The sequence below is a fragment of the Lycorma delicatula genome, chromosome 3 (assembly GCF_047948215.1).
Source record: "Lycorma delicatula isolate Av1 chromosome 3, ASM4794821v1, whole genome shotgun sequence".
NCBI classification, from domain to species: Eukaryota; Metazoa; Arthropoda; class Insecta; order Hemiptera; family Fulgoridae; genus Lycorma; species Lycorma delicatula.
Window position 1 is genome coordinate 21,210,403 of NC_134457.1, and position 24,476 is coordinate 21,234,878.

At 28.0% G+C, this 24,476-nt stretch overlaps 1 protein-coding gene across 3 annotated transcripts in view; it reads right to left on the reverse strand.

Moving 5' to 3' along the window:
• The window catches only part of Mekk1 (mitogen-activated protein kinase kinase kinase 4), a 150,603-nt gene that overhangs the window by 66,373 nt on the left and 59,754 nt on the right, over nucleotides 1-24,476 (reverse strand). For all 3 annotated transcript variants that reach the window (XM_075359507.1, XM_075359506.1, XM_075359508.1), the window contains 5 exons: nucleotides 18,560-18,732; nucleotides 12,384-12,566; nucleotides 7,163-7,332; nucleotides 4,020-4,108; nucleotides 3,229-3,446 (listed from right to left, as the gene is read on the reverse strand). In XM_075359507.1, coding sequence (XP_075215622.1) covers nucleotides 3,229-3,446; nucleotides 4,020-4,108; nucleotides 7,163-7,332; nucleotides 12,384-12,566; nucleotides 18,560-18,732 — 833 coding nt within the window. The remainder of the gene's footprint in view (nucleotides 1-3,228; nucleotides 3,447-4,019; nucleotides 4,109-7,162; nucleotides 7,333-12,383; nucleotides 12,567-18,559; nucleotides 18,733-24,476) is intronic.

The following is a 24,476-nucleotide window of genomic DNA, read 5'->3' on the forward strand; positions in this document are numbered from 1 at the left end:
AGATGAAATACTACAATGCTCTCACTCTGGGAATCAAACCTGGACTAATGGCAAATTCACTAATTATCCTTAAGCTACATAAATAAATAAGTTTCAATCTTAAATCATGATAAAGGTATGATGGAATATGACAATTTGTATTTTATAATAATACTTAAATGTTTAACCAACAACCTATCTGAAAGATTCTGGGTTCAAAGCTTGTTAAGACCGCATATTTTTTATATTATAAATTTTATCTCTCATACATAACTGCAACTGGGCAACAACCTATTGTTACTAGACAAAAATAAAATATAAGTATGAGAAATATGTATGCCTGAAATACATGTAATGCATGAACCACTCTGAATCTATCCTACTGCCAAGATGGGCGGCTCTATCTTTATAAAATGATAGTCTTTTTTAAAAAAGTCCATCCATGAATACCAGAATAACTTTATACTCACGCCAAGTAATGCGCTTGGAGTGGTGACGATTACTACTCAACATAAGTTGCGTCATGTTTATGCTACAAAGAGATGACTAATCATGCTGTACCGTTATTTCAGAGAACAATAGTATAGCAGTGACATGCAGGCTGATTATCCAAACTCACCATTACATGGCGGCTACTGTACATATAGATCTGACCTAATTATAACGCGCTTGCAAATCGATGACAAATGTCATCCGGTGGCTAAGAATCATCTTCACATTCTTAAGTAAATAAAATGCTATCATAGTTTATAATCACAGAATTATTTTTTAAATGTTACAAGCATTACATTAGCATTAAAATATTACATAAAGGAATATTAAAAAATAAAAATATTCGTAAGTAAACAGCTTGGGGTTTGCCAATATAATTATTTATGAGTTTTTTAAAACATCTACAGCATCCATAAACAACCTACTGATTCAGTTCTTGCAATAGGTTACGCCACCTGCTTCATCTACAAGGCTCCAGCATACACTGTCACTAAAATTTGTTTACAGATACAATAACACCTTTGAAATGTTCTTGGATGTTCTTCCTTTTCAAATAAAATGAGGGTGCATTTTCAAATATGGAAGATATATGCCCAAACTTAATTTTTTATTAATACTTTAGTTACTACCTCAGTAAATTCACTCAGCTCTATCCTTCTCTGGGTTATATACAGTACAAAATCTAATAATAATTAATCTAATAATTAGTTCTGATACAACTCTTCTATACCTCTTTACGTTTTTAAGCAAATAATACTTATTTAAAAATAACAAGATGTTCAAAACCATAGCTTACATTTATGCTTTCTTTTCGCACAATGTGAGAGTAAATAAGAGAACTGGAAAAATTTGGATTACACATGCGCACGAGCATGCGCACACACACAAATAAGAAGACATTTCTCATGATAACATTAGTTAAATAAAACTGAGGGGTCCAAGGTGTTTTGAGTATAAAATTTGAAATTTTTTTTTAAAATTTGGTCCAAAATTATCACAAAAGCATAAAAAAAGTTATCATCTTATAAGATTACATTAGCAAAACATATGTACCATGAGTTAGCAGTTTACAAAGACACAATGACCATCATAAGGTCAGCCGATTTAAAACTCAACCATCGATACCAAATGGCTTTTATCTTTATTCCATGAAACTAACCTACCGATTTCAGTTTAGGATAACTTAATGTTACTTAAATAACAGAAACATAGTAATTATAAAAAACAATGAAGTGCTATTATAAAAGACAAAGTATAACCCAATTTGTCAAATGGAAAAAGTGAATTCTTAAAATCAAACAGCAATAAATGATTATCTTTGTGGGTCAGGGCTTACCTGCTAAATCAAACATCTTAGGTGAGATTTTTGACTTAGGTATTTTTCCATAACCATTTTCATTCTCTGAGCACAAGCTTAGATTTCTTTTGGCATTATTATCTCAAAAATAAAAAATATAAACATAATTTTTTTAAATGAATAATAATAAATAATTAATCCCTTGTTAAAATAATGAAAGAATTTAAGATCGATAATAAAACAGTATGAGAAACTCTAACCGAAATGTATTCAAAAGTTAAATTTTAAGGTAAAATTTCCTAATTGTTTGAAATAAAAACTTCAATGAACAAGACAATTGTCTCTCACCAATACTGTTCAATTGTGCTCTGGGAAAAATAACTTGAGAATGGAATAGGAAAATCTAAATATTTAAGAAAAACTATAATACAAAAACAGGAACAAAATCTAAATCTTTAAATGTAAATGTTTTAACATTTTCTGATTATCTATAAATTTTAGCCCTGTTGAGCTAAAATCGATAAGATATAAGAGATGTGAAAATTAAAAAAATGTATAAACAAAATTGGTCTACATATTTCATACATAAAGCAGAATGGTTTTCCAACAACAAAAGTAGAATCCAAATAATGAAAATTCCAGAAGAATAATCATAAAATGAGTCCAAAAATTAAAATATTTAGGTGAAATAATTACTTTGAATGTTTTAGAAAAACAAGAAATAAAGCCAGAACACAAAAAATGGAACTGGTTTATCATATTACAAGAAACATTTATCATACAAGAAACAATAAAAATTCTTTATCCAAAATTGCAAAATTAAAACACTTTAAAACTGTCATATAAAGTGTATTGAAGTGTATTTCTCAGGAAAAAATGTAGTAAAAATTTGTGAAAAAAGTTTTTAGAAAAATCTACGCCCTAAAACTCAAAAATAATATTTATACATTAAAAAAATTAGAAGAAATTTACTAAAATTTTATGAAAATAGACTCAGTGATAAAAATTAAACTCAACTTTTACATTTACTTATATAAAATGGATAAAACTAGACTAATAAAATAAATACTTAAGATTTTCACAAAAAAGAAAGCCAAAACAAGTCGGTTCAAAAAACTGATAAAGATCTAAAATTGTTAAATATTTCCAAACAAATAATTTTCGACAGATAATTTTTCAGATAACTATTAGATGAATAGTTGAAATCAGAAAACCAGAAAAGGAAAGATAGCAGACAGAGTGAAGAAAGAAGAGAAAAGTTAAGAGAAAGAATGAAAGAATTTTATTTTCTTAAATTTAGAAAAAGTTAGGACTATGCGAATGTGATAAAGAAAATAAATAAATAAAATGAACATAGTTATTCTATGATTAAGATTAAATTAATTGTAGAAAACAAAGAACAGAATACACAATCATATATATGAGAAAATAATAAAATAGTATAATAAAAAACAAATTACCTTTACTCTAGCAGTAAACTGGTCACTAAGATAAAGAGGATACTGGGCTGCAAAAGCTTTACTTGAAGGATAAAGAGATTCAGCAGATTCCAATCTATTTAGCATAACTTCAACATCACGTAAAGCACAATTCTGATCTTCAAAGCAGTTAGGACAAGACATTTTCAAGCATCCCCCACCATTGCACACCTTAACTTCCTGATCACAACCCTCATCTCCTAAAATAAAAAAAAAGAAGAATTGGCTCAAATTTATTAAATTCTAAATGCATTAAATGTAAAGAATTGTTCAGTGATACTTACAAGTGGTATAAGGTTAATTGCAAAGACAGAATAAAAAGTAAAAACTTATATAGTAATTATTATATAGTTAGTAGTTCCATTGAAAATTTTTTTCATCCATACATTTTCATTAAACTTTTATTTCAATTGAAATTTTTTTTAATAACAAAAGTATATTTGATCATTACCCAATAATAAATGCCAATGGCATGTAAGGAAAACTATACCAAACAGTGTTCTAAAAAAACTAATTTATTAATATGATAATTTGTTGATATTTAATCATTACTTATAACCATTCAATTTTCAGAATGCCATCCCTAAGACAATCAGATTTCAAGAATGCTACTAAAAGATGTGTAAATCTGGTCTAAAAATAATAAATGAGTTCAGTAATAAATAAACTTGATTCTGTAACAAAAAAAAAGCCAAAATTTTAATAACAAAATTTCCTACTACTCTGGTAAAAACAGGTTTTTTAAATAAAATGAAATTATAAATTTAAATTACCATTAATCTTCAAATCATCTTCCATTGGAGGAAAATGAATACCACTATCTGAACTACTAGATGACAGCTGGTCCACTCTTTTTTTAAACCTAAAACAATAAATATACATGCTAGATATTTTATTAAGTAAAATAATTTAGTAACAGTTTTCCTACTCTTTTTAAACAGATCTAAACAATACTAAACATGCATAGTCATTGAAAAAGATTGCAGCAATTTAAAAAGATTCTATCTCAGAAACTACTAGAGATAATCAAAGGAGTATTTTTCTTTTTAGAAATTTACCAACTCAAAAGGTTTTTTACATACCTTAGAATGTTTCAATATGATATCCATTGGTTGCTCTGCAACATCCAGCCAATAATCAACTTCTGCAAAACAGGTTCACTGGATCATTGCAGGTGTAACTGTGCCAGTAGCAGTGGTTATCCATTGTATTAAATATTTCAACAAGATGGTGCACCCCACACTTTAGCTTACCCTTTCGACACGCTCAATGAAAGATTCCCTAATTGTTGGATCAGTAGAGATGGTCCTGTGCTTTCGTCTCCGAGAACCCAGATTTGACAACCTAGATTTTTTTCTATAAGGATACGTTAAAAAAATTGTCTATAGTGAAAAAATCACGGATATACAGCATTTAAGACAACGAATCACCGCTGCTATCGCAGTTACGCCTGCGATGATCCAGTGGACCTGAGCAATAGTCGATTAGCGGCTGGATGTTTGCATTGCACATTCTAAGGCATATAAAAAAAATTTGAGTTGGTGAATTTTTAAAAAAGTACTCTTGATTATCTTTAGTATTTTCTGAGATATAATTATTTTTAATTGCTGCAACCTTTTTCTATGACTCTATATATGCAATGTGACAAAAAATATCTGAGAATAGAATGATAAAACAAACTTGAAGTACAAAATGGGAATTCAAATGAAACAGTAACCTTCATAGGCCAGCACTCCATGCACATCAGAATCTGTGTTAATTTTTGGGTTGAGTACAGTCACATCTACAAGGAGCTCAAATTTGGACAGAAATAACATAAAAATTTTGCATATAACTCAGAAAATCAATGACACAGACCTCTGAAATGATCCAATGATCCAACAATAAAGTAATGAACCGTGTAAAGCATCTAAGTAACAATTATGTTTCAAGAGGGGCAGAACATCTTTTTGGAGTTCAAAGAAAGGTCAAAGTGGCCCTCAATAGAGAATAGGTCCTAAAGATATGGAAAAATTTGGCAATTCATATAACAGAATCACTATACAAATCACTATAAAGAAATTTCCGACACCATCAAAATCAAAAATTGTCATTTTAAATAGTGTATGCAATTCTCACATCTATTTTAAGCATACACTGTGTTGATGGCGTGCTAATACTTATCCTGTAACCCAAAAAGCAGGTTGAAATCTGTGAAAATCTGGGTTAACAAGTTCAGGATGATCCAAATTTCATGTTGTGGATCATTAAAAACAATGGAGATTGAAACTACAATTTGGAGACTATATAACAGATTCTCAAGCTGAACACATACTATTTGAAAATCACATGGGAGATCTAAAATAAGACAAAAAGGTACTTTACACACTCAAATAACAGGACTTTTTCAGAGCATTCCAATTGTAGAGTAAGTGCTGAAAACATTTTAACACTGCACCAGGGAACTATTTCAAAGGAATGGTCAAATTTACACCACGTACTCTTTCATAGGATGTCTAAGAATTCTTTTACCTCATTTCAAATCTACATAACATAATTTCAAATGATATTCACTTAATTTGTTTATTGGTAAAATATAAATCCACAATCACCATGAAATGTAATTAGAAGACAATCTCCTCATAAAAACAATATGGTAATCTCTTAGACATCAATTTTCATTACAATTAGTAATTGATTTACTGAAAGGAATTTACTAAAAGTATTCTCAAGAAAAAGTGACTGAATGACAACTTGCTACAATTCTCTTTATGCACCCTCTTTTTTCACCTATATTTTCATGTCTTGTTAAAATTGAATTTATTGCAAATTTACACAAACAATTTCTGATTTCATTAGAATTAACCAGAGATAAGATTAATCAGATAATCAATAAACATTTATATTACAGAATAAGTTGTATTCCTTTTCCAACTACTCTACTCTTTCTTTTTCTGTTTAGCCTCCAGAACCACTGTAAGGTATTACTTCAGAGGATGAATGAGGATATGTATAAATGTAAATGAAATGTAGTCTTGTACAGTCTCAGGTTGACCATTCCTGAGATGTGTGGTTAATTGAAACCCAACCACCAAAGAACACTTTATCCACGATCTAGTATAACTACTCTACTCCGAATTGACCTAGGTTGATAATATTATAAAATTAGTTTTTTTATTTTTCACTGCAAATTTAATTTGTGTATAGCACTATTGCTAATGAAAAATACAAAACTATTTTTGTTAACCTAAGTAAATTGTTATAACAGTTTACATGTTACCCAGTTTTAACTAAGTTGTTTACTGAAAATATCATGTAAAAAACCCTCTTCTAATAAAAATCTGGAAGTATGTAGTTTCTCGCAAAATTAAACATATAAACAGCTGAATCATGAATGGAAGAGAAGAATTGTTCAAAAGGTCTACACCACCAGACCAAAGGCATTTTTCACATTTAAAAAATTTTTATGCAAATTTTTCTGATGCGAGCACTTAAAAAAAGATTCTTGCATATGGCTAGTTTCTTTAATGGTTAATTTTTTAATGTAGTCTAAAGACAGAAAGAATGATGACAAATAAATTTAATGTTACCTAAATAATGAAAACGAGAAGTCTAACACAGATCAATAATAAAATAAATGTTACACAAAAACTATTAAGAAGTCATACATTTATTTATAAATAGAAATAACTGAAAATAAATGCTATACATAAACTAGTTTTTTTCTTTTTGTTTTATTTTAAATATATATATATATACATATTAAAAAATGCTACAACATGATCAATTGTTGAGAAATTAAAATACGTAATGAATAAATTCACACACAACTAAAAACAAAAATAGCACAAGCAAAAAAAAATCTATTCAATAAAAAATAAAATAAATATAAAATTACACATCTAATCAAATAATAATAATAGATAAAAATAATTACTTGTAATTAATTATTTCATTAAGTAAATTGTGAACATCCTCTCTAGCTTGACATAGATATAGATCTTGCTGCTGTGGTGTACGATCTGCATGCCATGCTTGAAGTTCTAGCCATATAAGATCATTTAATTCATTTTGCCATAATGCTTCTTCTTGACTAACATTTGCCATCTAAAAACAAAAGAATTTCATGAAACGATCATAAATATTTAATAGGAAATAAGTAATAATCATTCTTTTGTTCTATGTAGTCATAGTTTAATTAATCATTCTCATTTATTATATGAATAAATTACTCTTTATTATTATACGTCATAACACCAGAAGAGGAATAGTATGAAGAAAATTTCAAGTACAATTATCCAAACCAGTAACCAATAAATAATGTGAATTTTATGATGGTAACCTGAAAAAGAATAAAGACACATCTATATACTGGATGCATTCATGCATGCGAGTGAGTAAGTGTGTGCGAGTGTGCGTATGTCCAAAAAAAAGCATGGTGTGTAGGTTTGTTTGCTGTATGTGCTCACATGTTTATTTTGAATGAAGTGCACCAACGATTCCTTCATTCAAAAGATTTATAATTCTTGATATCAACAATTTATCTAAGATTATATTTGTTTTTTGGCAATAAAAAATGGAAAACATTGGTCTTACAGCAGTGTTAAAAAATCACAATTCAAGAAACGGCTACAAATGTTCAGGATTTTGAAGCTCTTCATTGCAAAAGTTTTTGTTGTTAGTACGCTTAATTTATGAACATTATTTAGTTACAATTGGCAAAAACATTTAACAAAATCATGTGTACTAGAACATAAACCATGTAAAATTTTAAGTTAGCCATAGACCTGCCTTTTCTTGTATATTAATATAGGCATCTCACAAAGAAACAAAAGCAATTTCAGAACATGTTCTATAACCGAAAATAATGAAAAAAACTTCATATACATATGAGTCGGGAAACACTTCATTTTCGAGGTATACCATATGTCTTGTCCACCATACTGACAAGATGAATTACATATGGCTTAATTTTAATAATATTGATACTCAACTGTTATATTTCCACATGTATTATTTTATTTATATAACTTAATTAATATGTGAAGTAAATATTACTAAATACATAACTATCTACCATACATTCCTTTAGATGGAAATAATTTTTTGAAAGCGCTAGAAAGTGTATTACTACTAATAACGCTGGTCAACAAAATTTAATTTTTTGATTGTTAAATGAGAATGAATGGCTGATTCTTATAGAATTTTTTATGCTGATTTCATATATGTTAATAGAATTTTTCTATCGGGCTCAGCTTTTTTGTAATTGAAATTTCTTTTGAAACAAAAAAGTATGGTGAACATAATGTGACAATACATTACATGCATTTTGTACTCACTTAAAACCTATTTCTTTTGAATTTTCTGCTGTAATTTGCTGAAGATAGATCCATCTTTACATTCCAACAGTAGTCAGCTAACATTTTTGGGTTCCATTTTCCCTGTTATTGTGTTTCCATTGTAGATATCTCCTGGTGAAAGCATTCTCCATGTTTATCATTGATAGCACTGAGATCGTTAAGGAATAAATCCAGATGTGAATGTAAGAAATGGATTTTGAGTGACATGTTACACCCAAGTTCTCTGTAGTTTTGAAGTTCACTCACAAGTTCTCTGTAGTTACTGGCCTTATGGTTTCCAAGGAAGTTGTTACCACATTTTGAAATGATTTCCATGCAGCAACCTCCAAGTCACTCAAACATTCTTCAAGCACCAGATCACTCATTGGGGAATTTGTTTTTTTTTTTAGAAACTGAAACCCTGCACCATTACCATCCATTGCTTCAAGAACTTTTTTAAAAAACCTAGCTTAATGTGTAGTGGCAGAAGATAAACATTTTCTGGGTTTATTAATGTATGACTAACAACATTTTTATCTCCTACAATCAATACCTCTCTCTCTCTCTCTCTTTGGCCACTGCTCTTTTATGTAATGGTTTTTCCTATCCCTGCTGTCCCACTTTCACGTAAAGCAACAGAACTTAGTGTATCCAAGTTGCATTCCAAGTAAAAATGCTATTGCTTTCAGCTCTCCACAAATATGCCAGAAATATTTCTCATACTGAATCCTGCTCAATACAAGTTTCATATTTTCATAAGACTCCTTCATGTGAACAGTGTAAGCTAATGGTATTGATGGTATTTATTTCCAGTGTGAAGTAGAACAGCTTTTAAACTAACATTTAACGAGTCAATAAAAAAAATCACCATTTGTCAGTTTGGATGATGCATATGTACAAAAGCTTCCAATAAAAAGGCCACATAATTACAGTCTACTAAGTTTTCATATTGAGAGAAGAAATGTTCAAATTCTGACTGCGTATCACAGAAGCACTTATTTTAGTATTTGGTTGTAAAAGATGCCATCCTTTCAGTTTTGATACCAGTATTTCTGCTTGATTCTTTGATAAATTTTAAATCATGAACCAGATAATTTAATTCTGACTGATTAATTAAATTGGGTTCAGTATAGCTATTTTCAAAAGAATTTAATCTCTTTCTTCATTGCCTGATAAGACAACACTAGATTCAACATTTTCATCTTCATCTAAATTCCATGAACTCCAATGGAATTGAAAGCTCTTGGCTAAGTCTGGCTGAATGCAGAGGGAATATCAGGGTATTTAACAGTACATCTAGTTTTAGCTGTTGTCCCAGATATCTTTATTTTACACAAAATAACAGTCGGTGATGTGATCCTTCAGTTCTCTCCAAACCATTGGAATTGCAAATGGCATGTTACGAGATCCATTTAGCCAACCAATCAACAATGTTACACAAGAAGCACAGCAAATATGAGGAGCCCAAGAATTGTCCTGATCACAAAAAAATCAATCAATTCATACATCTTTTACATCAGTGGAGTTACATTTCTTTTCTGAGACTTCAATGTTACCTCACCACAGATGTAGCAGAAATTGTTTGGATAATTAATGCAACTGCAAGGCATTGTTAATAAATTGCAATAAATAACAATGTTTAAAAAGAAACAAACACTTTATAAACACACTAATTTAATAAGCATACTCTCACTTTACTGAAAAACATATACCTGCAAATACGAAAGCCAGCTACAAAACTGAATGTTACACACACGAGAACTGGCACTTGAATGAGAATTAAAATTATTTCTCTAGTCTGCACAACAATGTTTAAGTAAATATAATAATGACAGAAATAACTAATGAGTAGATGATATGATTATATTAAAATGAAAATAACAAGAATGAGTCACATTATTGTTAATTTTAATTAGTATGTAAATAATAAATATGATGACTAACGTCTACCAAATCAATGGAACAATTAAGGGATGTAATAAACAAACAAAATCTATTTAGATTATAAATAATATAATAAAATACATTCACAAAATGCTACACTTATAGAGTTCATGCATGATACTACCTGAAAATAAGAATGTAGTTACAAAAAAACTAAACCTGATAGAAGAATTCTGATTTAATATTTGAAATCAGCAAGAAAAATATTATAAGAATCTTAAAATATTATAAGAATTTACTCTCGCTTAACAAAATCATTGTTGATCAGTGCAATTGTTGGTAAGTGGTTTTATAAATTACAATTATAATTCTATATATTATACACATCAATGGGCCATGTTAAACAAAATTAATGATTACTTTGCAATTTTTATTACCACCTTCTCAAAGAAATTTCCTCACAAATAAATAAAATAGGACTTACTTTGTGATGGTTATTTTGTTTTATTTAGAAAATAGAAAAAGATGGAAATAGAAGGTTGTGCATAAGCATAGAAATACTGAAGCAAAGGTTTTCAGATTTAGAATCCATTTATTAAAAAATCATGCTTGCTATTTATGATGTAGAGCTAGCATATTTCCATTACAATATTCATAAACAAAAATTACTTCTGTAAATTCTTTATTTGAAAACTGAAAAGGAATTTTTAAAAACTGATACTCAAGCACAGTATTTTTTTCAATTTTGAAAGCATAAAAACTATTCAATTTCAACAGACTAATTTCAACTGTTGATTGGCTGCTGATAAAGCCAACTTACAAAATAAAAAATTTCTCAATTTATTTTTTAAAAAAATTTTTAAATAATTAATTTTCATTTCTTAATATTTTTAACATAACAATAAAATTTAAATAGTGTTATTAAACTATCGTCTTATTAAATTTTTTTTTATTTTTAATATTTTATTTTGATTCTAGATATTTTCAAATACTGAAATGATTCTTCTTTCGATTTCAAATTATAAAAAAGTATTTTTCTATTACGATTCAGTATTTCTTAAACTCTTCTTCATCTTCAGTTAAGTGTTACTTCAGATAGATTTTCTCAGAATTATATTCTCTACAAATTTTGTTATAAAATATTATTTATATACTGGAAATTTATTAAAGTCAACCCTATAAAATTATGTTTACATTACCTTTTTTTATGTTTTACAATAAGTTTATCAAAGATTATTAGAAATACAATTCTGGGACTTTTTTATTCATTTTTCCAGCTCAAGAACTCTACCAAAAGTATTAAATTTACACCTTAATTTAAGTTCCAGGAATTTCAGTATGGCTTCATTTTACCCTTGCATCAGAAAATCAGGACGAAATTGTTCACATAACTCAAGTATTTCTGGATTCAAGTTTATATAAACTTTTGTCTTTATTTTCACCTTTAGAACATGTTGTAATATTCTTTCTTTCTTTATGAGACACCTTTGTATTTCAAACACTTCTTCTTATTCTTAAAATAAAATAGTGTGCATATTAATTTTCAGCCCTTGACTGCACCAGAACCAACAGCACAAACTTATTCTATATCAATTACTGCTTGGTTTCAACAGTTTGAGACAACTATGGATCACAGATAATAATAAATAATAATAAAATCTATTTAACATAACAACCAAATATACAGTGAAAGATAATCTTTTTTAAGATCAGGATTAAAAAATTGATCATGAAAGTTATACCATATTACCAAGGAATAAAGGGAAATTATTAACTCAATCACATACAGCAGAAAGAAATAAAACATAAAATAATTAAAATCACACTACAAAAACAGGTAAATAGATAAAACTTATAAAAGTCTTTAATAACTAGAAAAAAAACACCATATCAAATAACAAAGTAAAACAAAAAATAACATTTATCATATGTTACCTGACGTTTAATATTATCACAGTTTCCCATTCTAATTAATTTAGAAAATGTTTCATAAAATTCAACACGATTTTGTAAGCACTCATCTGTAGGAATTATATATCGAGCTTTACAATTTTCAACAACATTTTTACACGATACTAATCTTGAAGTAAGACTACGAAATCTGTTACACGATTCAACCTTTTAACAGACAAAACAAAAAAAAAAAATTAAATGCAAAGAAAAAATAAATACAAGACTGCCAACAAACATAAGATACATTAGATATAGATATGATATATATAACTTGAAACAGGAAAAAGGCCACTAACTTTAGAATATATTTTCCAATGACATTTGTTAATTAGATCGCAAACACAAAAAAATCAACATGTGTCCAATTTATCATAAAATGTAAAATTTTTCATTTTTCATTATCTTCTACAAATTACTTTAAAAATATGATTAATTTGATTGGAAAAATAAAATTTAATCTACACACACAAAAATAGATTATAAACCCATGAAAAAAAAACTAAAACTAGTCAGAATCTACATAAATCATATGCCTCAGTAAATATGTGATTAACTCCATAAAGTATAAACTGCTTGTATCACCGTGGGGCAGCATCTAACACACAATTTCAGCAATAAATATGCTGAATTCACCACAAAATATGAATATGAAGTAAGAAATAAGCTAACCATGAAAGACTACAATGGGCAGTATTAAAAAAATCTGATCCTTGTATTAATTTAAATCATTAATCCTCCAATTACAGTATTTTAATGATTAATTTCTACTTACTTACTTGAAAATTAAAAAAAAATATTCTTATATATTTATCAGAAGTAATAATTAAACCTACAATTACACATTGAAAGTAATGTATAATTAATTAATTAAAAGGAATTTTAATAAATAATTTGGTATTGTTTTAATTTTATGCAGACATTTATTTTCGTTTTATTTTCATTTCTATATCTTATCCAATAATTAACTGTAACATTTTTAACCTTCAACTGACATAAATGTATAATTGTATCAATGAACTAACTTTAAGTATACTTTAAAGTGTTTTTACTTCCTTGTACAAAGTAAAGGAGTGATCGTGAAAAATTTTGGTTTCAAATTTCAACGGATGAAAATTTAATAATACTTGGAGATGGGAATGCAAGCATTGGAAAATTCAAGGAAGAAAATATTATGGATGAATATGTGCTGGGCAAAAGGAATGAAAGAGGAGACTGACTCATTGAGTATAATTTAGTACTTGCTAACATCCAGTTTAAAAATCATAATAAAAGAATATACACATGGAAAAAGCCAGCCGATAGTGCAAGGTCTCAGACAGATTACATCATGGTTAAAATCAACTCGTAGACTGTAAAGCTTACCCTGGAGCAGACATTGATAGCGATCATAATTTAGTGGTAATAAAATGTAGATTGGGGGTTTAAAAACCTGAAGAAACGGTGTCAGATGAATTGGTGGAATTCAGAGAAGCTTGAGGAAGAGGAGGGCATCATCGTAAGAGGTCTGAGTAAAAAAAGGTAAGGTAGGAAAATGTAGAAGAAGAATGGAAGAATGTTAAAAAGGAAATTCTTAAATCAGCAGAAGAAAAGTTAGGCGGAACAAAGAGAACTGGTAGAAAACCTTGGATATCAAAGGATATACGGGAGCTGATAGATGAATGTAGAAAGTAAAAGGAACTATTGACAATTAAGAAATACTATAAACAGGAAGTGCAAATTAGCAAAAGAAGAGTGGATTAAAGAAAAGTGTTCAGAAAAATTATTATTGGTAAAATAGACAAGAGCACACAGGAAAGTTAAACAGAATTTTTTGGTACGTAAATTAAAATCTAATAATGTGTTAAAAAAAGATTATATACCAATTTATAATATGAAAGAAAACGTTGATAGATAGGTGAAATATATTGAAGAGTTATACAGAGAAAATGAATTAGAAACTGGTGTTATAGAGAAAGAAGACTCCTCTTTTTCCTAGAAGAAGAGGAGTTGAAGAGGAAGAAAAGGGAGATACAATACTGAGATCTGAATTTAAGAGAGCATTAAAAGATCTGAATAGCAGACTGCTTCTGGGATAGATGAGATACCTGCAGAATTACTGCACAGTGCAGGTGAAGAAGCAATAGATAGATTATACAAACTGGTGTGTAATATTTACGAAAAAGGTGAAGTTAAAGCAGACTTCAAAAAGAGTGTTATTGTCATAATACCAAAGAATTTTAAAAAATTTAGGGTTCAAGTATAGAGAAAAAGAACAACTGCTAACATTTACAGGAACCAAACTGCAACAGTAATAATTGAAGAACATAAGAAAGAAACAGTAATAAAAAAAGGGAGTCTGACAAGGATGTTCCCTATCCCTGTTACATTTTAATCTTTACAAAGAACTAGCAGTTAATGATGTTAAAGAACAATTTAGATCCAGAGTAACAGTGCAAGGTGAAAAGATAAAGATGTTACGATTTGCTGATGATATAGTAATTCTAGCCAAGAGTAAAAAATATTTAGAAGAAGCAGTGAATGGCATGGATGAAGTCCTACGCAAGAACTAACACATGAAAATAAACAAGAACAAAATGAAAGTAATGAAATATAGCAGAAATAATGTAGATGGACCAATGAATATAAAAATATGAAAAGAAAAGATTACAGAGTTAGAAGAATTTTGCTATTTGGGATGCAGAATTAAAGATGGATGAAGCAGGAGTGATATATAATGCTGAATAGCAAAACGAGCTTTGTCAAAAATATAATTTGTTTATATCAAAAATTAATTTAAACATCAGGAAAACATTTTTAAAAGTGTATGTTTGAAGTGTAGCTTTATATGGAAGTGAAAAATGGACGATTGGAGTACCTGAGAAGAAAAGATTAGAAGCTTTTGAAATGTGGTGCTATAGAAGAGTATTAAAAATCAGATAGGTGGATGTAGTAAAATACAGTAAAAAGAAGAGACAGACTTATAAACTACATATTAAGGCATCCTGGAATAGTCACTTTAATATTGGAGGGACATGTAGATGGGAAAAATTGTGCAGGTAGGCAACGTTTAGAATACTTAAAACAAATTGTTAGGGATGTAGGTTGTACGGGGTATACCGAAATGAAACAACTGGCACTAGATAGGGAATCTTGGAGAGCTGCATCAAACCAGTCAAGTGACTGATGACAGAAAAAATTAATGAAATAAAATTCATTAAATTGCATTTTTAATTTGAAAAAAATGTGTAAATATAATTTAATTGGCAAACAAGGAAGTCATGTAGTGTCCACATCAGATTCTTTTCTTTTTTTTTTAATTTTATGAATTTAATACTGTTATAATAGGACATATACCCTGACTGTGTCCTAGTCATAAAAACACTAGAAAAATTTATGTACATTGGTTAGTAAAGTTAAAGTTTTCTATTATTTCTATAAATTGATATTTTATACAAACAGGCAAAGCAGAAAGTTAAGAGTATTTAGTTTGCTTATCAGTTCTGTAAATGTCAACGTTATCAGTTGACAATAAATAAAGTTAAATTCATAAAACTATTTATCAATTTGAAGTATTAATTTGAATGAATGCATATAGAAACATTACATTAAAAACTGTTTACTTAGCTATAATAAATAAATTTATAATAGCAAACACATTAAGTTTTAAACACAATCATTTTAAATAAAAGACTTAAAATTAAAATAATTATTACACACTTAAAAAGTTGGTTCATAAACAGTGTTTTTTTATTTTTTTTTATTTATTAATGCCAGTATAAATAGTGATATAGCAAAAGAAATTACTTATAACTAACTACAGGAATCCATAATCACTTATAATGTTGCATTTCACAGAATGAATTGAATACAAATAAGCATTTCAAGATTATCATAAATTTAAAAACAATATTATGATCAAAAACTGTACTTTATACCTAAAATTAGATGAAGGGCAATTAGACTGTTAAACAATTATAATCAGTAGACACATTGAGAAAAAAAGCATACAATTACATGTAAAAGAATGTGTAAATAAGTAAATGAGAAAAGAAGAAAAAATAACAAATATTAATCTAAAAAAATCAATGAAAAATCAACTTGTCACTTTAGATAACAAAAAGGAAAGTATAAACTAGCTTAAAACTACATGAACTGCTGAAACTTCAAATTTAAAGAGCCCAACCTAAATAATATATGATTCAGATTGACCAAAATGACAACAGCTGTTAGTTTTCTTCTTTCCAAAAATACTTATTTTATATATATTTTCTGAATACTATTTTTTCCCGATAAATATCTATTATTATTAACATTTCTTCTATCTTAATTCTATTTATTCACCCATTTTCTTATACAAGATAAAGTGAGGTGTTGATCACACTTAATTAACTTGATTCAAAGTATCAAATTAAACAAAAATATTCATCTGGACAAATGCCCTATCTCACATTCATTTACCCTTTGTCTATCATTTTACATTTATCTTCAATAAAAATGTACATCTTACGAACAAATTGGGATATATTAATAAAATTTAGTGCATATGTACCCAACAATATCTTCTACAAATAAGTAAACAAATTTGAAAACTTTAAAAAATCCAAAATGGCAATCATTTAAACTTTTTAATCATAAATAATATTAGTCATGTGAAATACGTTTTTAATTTGATAAAATGTTAAGCATTTTATTGTGAATAAAATGACAACTTACACATTCAAATTGGATGACAAACAGCTACGATACGACTGAACTGTTAATCTGGATTTCAAAAATTTTGAGAAATTTTTTTCAATTTTTCACACACGAAAACTTTTAACATAGACAAAATTTATGCTTGAAAATAAGCACAAAACTGTCAGACTGCATAATTTTTGTGATCCAATTTAACAATTTCAGCCAAATCTCAGCTGTTCATCAACAGATTCAAACAAATGAGGTGTCATAAAAGGCTTAACATTTTATCTAATAAAACAATCACTGGTCATATGCCTGAGTAAGAATGCAATAAATTCAAGAAAGTACTAAATGCTTGTATCACTCACTATAGGACAGTACAAGTACATACAAACATTTAACATAATATACATTAGACCAAGAAATAACAGTGTCTACTAATGATGAAAGTTTAACAATAAAAATCTCTATCATCTGGTTTAAATTCTTAGTACAATTTGTTATAAATAGTTATTGAGTGTAATCTTGTTATATAATTAGTCATAAAGTGTTATATAATGGCATAAATCTCTATAAAGTTTTCATCTGTGCATATATAATGATTGACATGGTTGTGTTTTGTTCACTATAAGAGCAAAAAAAGTAATGACTTTCTTCAAATTACTAAATTGTTCATCCAATTAGAGAAAAGTGAAAAAAAGTAAAGAAATTGTGTTACTAAACACTAAGGATTTTGATACATTTCAAAAGTAAATAATTTTTTATTTCACGATTTTTATTAATACAATTTTATCTATTGGAAATTGTAACAATAGCAAATCAGATGTGAATGGCTTGGTATAAAAGGGATAATGACCATCTATTTCATTTTGAAACCATTAAAGGAGATATATTTAACTAAGATAAAATGGAAATGGAAATAGTTGAATTTGGAAGTTGCAAAAGCTGTATTACACAAATAAAAATTTCAAACCATTTCATGGATAAAGTTTAAAGTATAGCATGCTAGATGCCATCATTTTCTTACAAGAGATATGTATGGTAGAGTATTTTAAAAATAAATATTGCTAATAAAAAGAGACCATCAATTGCTAAAGGATTACGTTTAAATAATCAATAACTATCAGATAGATAGTTTTTTAAATAAAGCTTCCTATAATGACTGATTTAAACAGCAAAGTTTCATAGATAAGTTAGATATGGTGACATTATACTCAAATTCAACACTAACTCACCATAACTGATCAATTACTTTATGTGGAATACTAAAAAATTTATAATTCAGAAAAAAAGAATGGAAATCACAAATGAGGACCTCAAAAAACACAATTCTGAAAAAATGCTTTCTTTAAGTATGAAAATGTTTAAAAGATCTGATACCATATTTCAATAAAAGGATACAATTTAATGTTGGATTATAAGCAAAATCATACAACTATATCGGATCAGAATTCCATTTTATTTTATATTCTAGTTTCATTTTTTCTGATCACATTACTTACTTTGATAGCAAGCTGTGGCATGCTTTCTACTCGTTCATCCCGAGCAACATTTGAAGGTAGACCAGTTACTCTAATATCACTAAAATCCAATTTTAAATCTCTTTCAGAACCGCGTAATAACTGCATACTTCTTTTATTACTGTTGTTTGACTTCCTTACATCCTTTGACAAGTCTAAACAAACATATAACAGTCAAATGTATTTATTAAGTTAAAAACATTATGGAAATAAAAAACTATACATATATCGGTTAGAAATAAAAAATATTACATAATAATGGTTGTCATACAATGCGATAAATTAACATGCAATCATTTTTATAATCGATATCAACAATTCTTAAATACAAAGACAAGACCAACAACTGTACACGATAAATAATAATACAACTACTACATTCAATAAATTTGAATCTTATCAGTAAACTGAAACTAACAACTGTGATAAGAATAAGGAACTGACCAAAAGAGATAAAAAGTCAAATAGCAATTCTTAGAGACCAGTCCTAAATTATAACTTAATCATCACATAAATAATAACAGTACATTAAAATTTCACAGAATCACAACTCAGCAGCAGGATTAAAAGGAGGTAAAAAACCAATCTACACCAATAAGGCTAAGGCCACTCCTTATTGGAGACTTCTTTTAACTTTTAATTAAATAATTACTATATTTAACTTGAATAATTATTATACTGTTTGTAATTAAGCTGTATGACCTAATGAAGCAGTAAAGACTTTTAATCGATCGGTTGTAATTGTTGATAAATTTATTTATAAATAATAATTGTTATTTGGTGTGTTTTTAGTGTTTTTTCACAGTAAACTGCTTTCATTTCTTTTTAAGCAATAAGTCATTAAAATAAGGATATGAATAATAATATATTAGTTCAGTTTTAATGAGCAGAATTAGGAACAACCATTTGAGCTTTAAGTTGTACAGATTATAAATATCATTTTCAGTAGTAAAAGTAGATTTTCTTTGCATAATTTCACAAGTATTTTTTTTTTCAAAAGCTATTAAATTATATGGATTGGCAATTTTTTTTATACTTTCTGTTGAAATTACAGAATGAGGTTTATGAAAAATAGATTAAAAAAAATAATAATCATATTTGATTTCTAGTTAGTAACTTAGATTTGAAGTAAGTTATGATAGATAACAGCTAATAATATTAACTAATATGGTTATCAAACATTTCATTCATATACTGTTTCATTATTAATTTATGATTTTAAATGCATACTAATTTTAAAAACCTTGAACTTTATTTCCATTATCAGGAAACAGATAAAATATATAAATACTGGAAATTTGAATTACCAAAAGTTTATTACCAAAAATATACAATTAATAATTATTAATAAAATAAATGCTATTACTACATAAAAGGGAAAAGAAACAAAAAATAACAAAATCAGTCTAGTATTTATATAATTATTCTACATTCAAATATGATTTAAGACTTCAGTTCTTAAATAACGTAGGTACTAGTTTTTATTATAGAAACTGGTTTCAGGTATAGGAATTTTTAAATTAATAACTGATTAAAAATGCACTATGAATCCTAAAATATAATATCAGCAATAATATAACAGCTTTGATAAATGAAACAAGAAGATATTAAATGACACTGCTTCAAATTTCTATTATTCAGTTATTAAAATACAATAAACAAAACAATCAGATAATTGCAGATGTTATATTACTTACTGTAACAATTCTTAAAATTCAATAAATTAAAATAAGATTTAAAAAAGTAATTACAATTAAGAATCCAAGAAAAGATATTTTCTACATTTTTAGCATACTGTATTAGGATATTACTTTAATTAATATTAATTTTGAACTTGGATAAGAAAAGGTTATTAAAAGAAACTAAATGAATCTTTTAACTAACTTGAATTCAAAAAGTTCAGTTTATCTTATCAAACATACAAAATAACTGCAAATAATACTGAACACCTAAAAATGAGAAAATAATTCTCGTTTGTTTAAATCAAAACTAAATTAAAAGATAATCTTCTAAATTGGACTCGATTTATCTATTATTATGAATTATTTACAAAATAAATAAATACACACTAATTATATTTTACTACATAACAACAAAAGGCAAGCTATTAAAAATACAGGTAAGAAATACCCATGTGAAAATAAATGATAATTAATCCTCATTTTGTAAATTATCCATTATAAATATATGATACCAAATAGGCTAATTCTTTTTTATAGAAATTCTACAAAAAAAAAGCAAAACAGTAAAAGAATAAGAATAATAGTATATTAAAATAATTAGCAATAGAAAACACAATTAATGATTTAATTATGATAAAAAATTATAATAATTACTACTAATCTAAATAAGCAGAATGTAATAAAAAAAATTTTGTTAAAAAATAAGAATTAATAATGACTACAATGCTAATAAAATGAATATTTAATTTAAAATAATTACATAATAAGATGAAAAAGTTCTTTAAGACTGTACCCTGCATTTATAGATAACACACCAAATAACATTTCAAAATCTATAATAAATTAATATCTTGTTAAGAAATTACTTATTGCTACTTAAGAAACAAAATATTAATTATGAATTACCCTAACAACTGGTTAGGGAGTTACCCAACAACTTCCCTAACAAGTGGATTGAAAATTTGGTTTACTAAGCATCTTATCTCAGAAGGCAAAATAAACACTTTGCTGTTTATACAAAAACAGATACGTTTCAAAGGTTTTTAATACCACTGATAAATTTATATTAACTGTACGTACAATATAGCAGATTAGTAGTAGTAATAAATGTTTTTGGCTACATATTTTCCTAATATTAGCACACTACAGGTGCTTTACTTATAGATCTGTGGAAAATATTGTTTTATATATAGGTAAAGCAATTTATGTGGTGCTCCATAAACTAGCAATTCTGCCATTAATTATTAGATGCTTCATGGTAATGACATTTATGAATATTACTGTATTACGTACAATCAGGAAATAAATATAGTTTCCCTTTTAAATTCATTATTGAAATGAAATGTTGTTAAATATATATTATAAATAATAGGAAGACTAAGTTATATACTTGAACTACACCAGTAGTTCTCAAAGTGGGGGGGGGACCAACTCCTAAGGGAGATACGAGGAAGGTTTCAGGGGGATGCAAAATGTAATAACAAATTAATAAAAAAATTTGTTAAACAGAATGTAATATAAAATGATAAATGTATTATTGTACTAGTAATGAAAACTTACAAAAGAGTTTGCTTATTTTTTACTTAAATTTCATTTATCTACTAATAATGTCTTTAGAAATAGATCGTTTCGATCACAAGTGAACAGGCATACATCCAGCTTTGATTTGACATTTAACAATTAAAATTACAGGGAATTTCACAAGCCACTCCAACCGGTGCTACCTGGATGACATAGCAGTAAAAGTTCAAAACATGCATCCAACAATCAAAGCAAGTTGCTGTTCTTGTCTATTATTTGTTGTTGAGGTTATTATTTCAGTTGAGAAGGAATTAACAGTGATTTTGTTTTTTCCTTTAGTTTTCTGTGTAAGTATCCAGTTTTGTTTGCTAGAACGAAAAGGGTTTTAATGACAAAAAGTAATGAAAGTGGAGATTCCACATCATAAATTGTACTAGTAACAGTGAAAGATGTGAACCTAAGAACATCATCGGTGTATCAGCTGCTACTTCTTCATGTGATGCAAGTACTGCAAAAGTGTGTAGGTATGACGATAGCTATTTATCACTAGGTTTTACAAAAACAATTATTAATGGAGAGGAACAGCCTCAATGCGTAATAAGTCTACTAGTTGTTTTAGCTTCTGACATCATGAAACCCAATAAACTACAATGACACTTTGATACAAAACCTTGCAAAAAAACCCTAGAGAGTTTCTTGAGTGAAAACTAAACAATGTCAAATCTACAAAGAAAGTGTTTTCAAACATTACAAGTGTACCTTCTAAATCTATACTGGCATCTTACCAGGTTCCCACAGAATCATTCAAAATAAAAAACCTCATACTTTTGGTGAAGAACTGTTGATATATAATGCCCGCAGCTGTTGATATGGTTTGACAATGTTTGGAGAATCCATGGCTCAACAGTTGAAATCCGTACCAATATCTAATGACACAGTCTCAAAACAAATAAAAAATTTGCAGGTAGTGAAGGTAAAAGAAATATTTACTTGCTCTTCAAGTTGATGTGGCTACTGATCTGTGTAGAGATGCAAATTTGGTCGCTTACATAAGGTTTTTTGATGATGAAGAGGTGCATGAGAAGAATTTTTTTGTGAGTCCTTTAGGTCCAATATAACTGGCATTTTTTAAATAACTGATGGTTTTCTGAAGAAAATTATGTTGTGAGATAAATGGGTAGAACTGATCTGTGCACTGATGGAGCCTGCAATTGTCAGGAATTCATACTTGTCTACAAGGCCTGATCAAAAATGTAGCCCCAAAAGCAAGATAGATGCACTCACTATATTATACCCAGAGAGGCTAGCTTTCAAAGATATAAGTTCAGAACTGGATCACATATTGTGAGTAATAGTAAATTCAGTGAACTTCATAAAATAACAGCCTCTCAAGTCTCAAATTTTTAAGATTCTATGTGAAAATATAGGATCAGAGCATACAGTTGAACTTTTTCACACTGAGGCTCGCTGTCTGTAAAGAGAAATAGTTTTAAACAGAATCTCTGAATTGAGAAATGAGGTTTTTTTTCATTTTTACTGGATGAGAAACATTTCAATGCAGAATTATTTTGTGAACCAAGTTTTTTTTTAAAACTAGCTTATTTAGCAGACATGTTTGAGAAAATTAATATTCTGTATAAGTATCTGCAAAAGGACAATGCAAACATTTTGCAATGGACTGAAAAAGTCCAAAGCTTTGTAAAAAAAAAAAAAAAACTTTGTGAGAGTCTGGATTAAAAAATAACTTGGAGCAACTTCCAAATCAAGTAAATTACAATGCAATCAATAATTCAAAGCTTACACAAGAGTTCAATCCTTTCTAGTACAAGTCACTGCTATTTCTAGAAAAAAAAAAAGAAAAAGAAACAAGAAGGCATTTCATATTCTTATTTACTGCTTATTGTTGTCTTTATTAACCACAATTAATTTAAATAGTTTATTAGCCGCTTTTTGAGAATTTTTTTTCTAAAATTCTGGAAAATATACAATGTAAGGTAAATAGTCAACGGTTAGTTTAATAATAACAAGTGTTATGAACGATCTCGCCTGAAGACCGTTAACACGTTGTGGTAGATTTTAGAGCGAGGTTGGACTGTATGTTCATAGGTGATGAATGAAGACAACGCCTTGTTGCTTGTTGAATAATGGTTTAATGAATTGTCATCTTGACAGTTAATGAAATTAATTGTAACATAACGTATATAAAAATAAAAAATATAAAATGAAATACAACATTAAAGCTAACATTCATCCGAACAAAGAATGGGGTCCATCTGGACTAAGAGTATGATGTGACCGCCTTGAATCAGATTCGAGTGCCGAAAGAATAAGTCGCTATCTCATAATGACCACTCCCTGCAGCATTATGATGTAGGACATGGCGTGATCAGATTGCCTGAACAAGCTTGCCATGGAGACTCAAGCCCTCGCTAGGTAGCAGCACCTGACGCAAAGTGGAATGTAATAACAAGCATTACTCTATTTTTTTTATAAAAGTAAACAACTTTACTTAGCTTGAAAGCATTTAGAAGACGCCATCTAATAGACTCGGATTATAAATACACAGAAGGGAATTAGCAAATTTGAAAGAAATCTGTTTAACAAAGGAATTATTATTATTATTATTACAGAAGAAATCTATAACTGAAACTGCTTTCAAATCCTCGTAAAGACAGTTACTTTTATATGGATTTGAA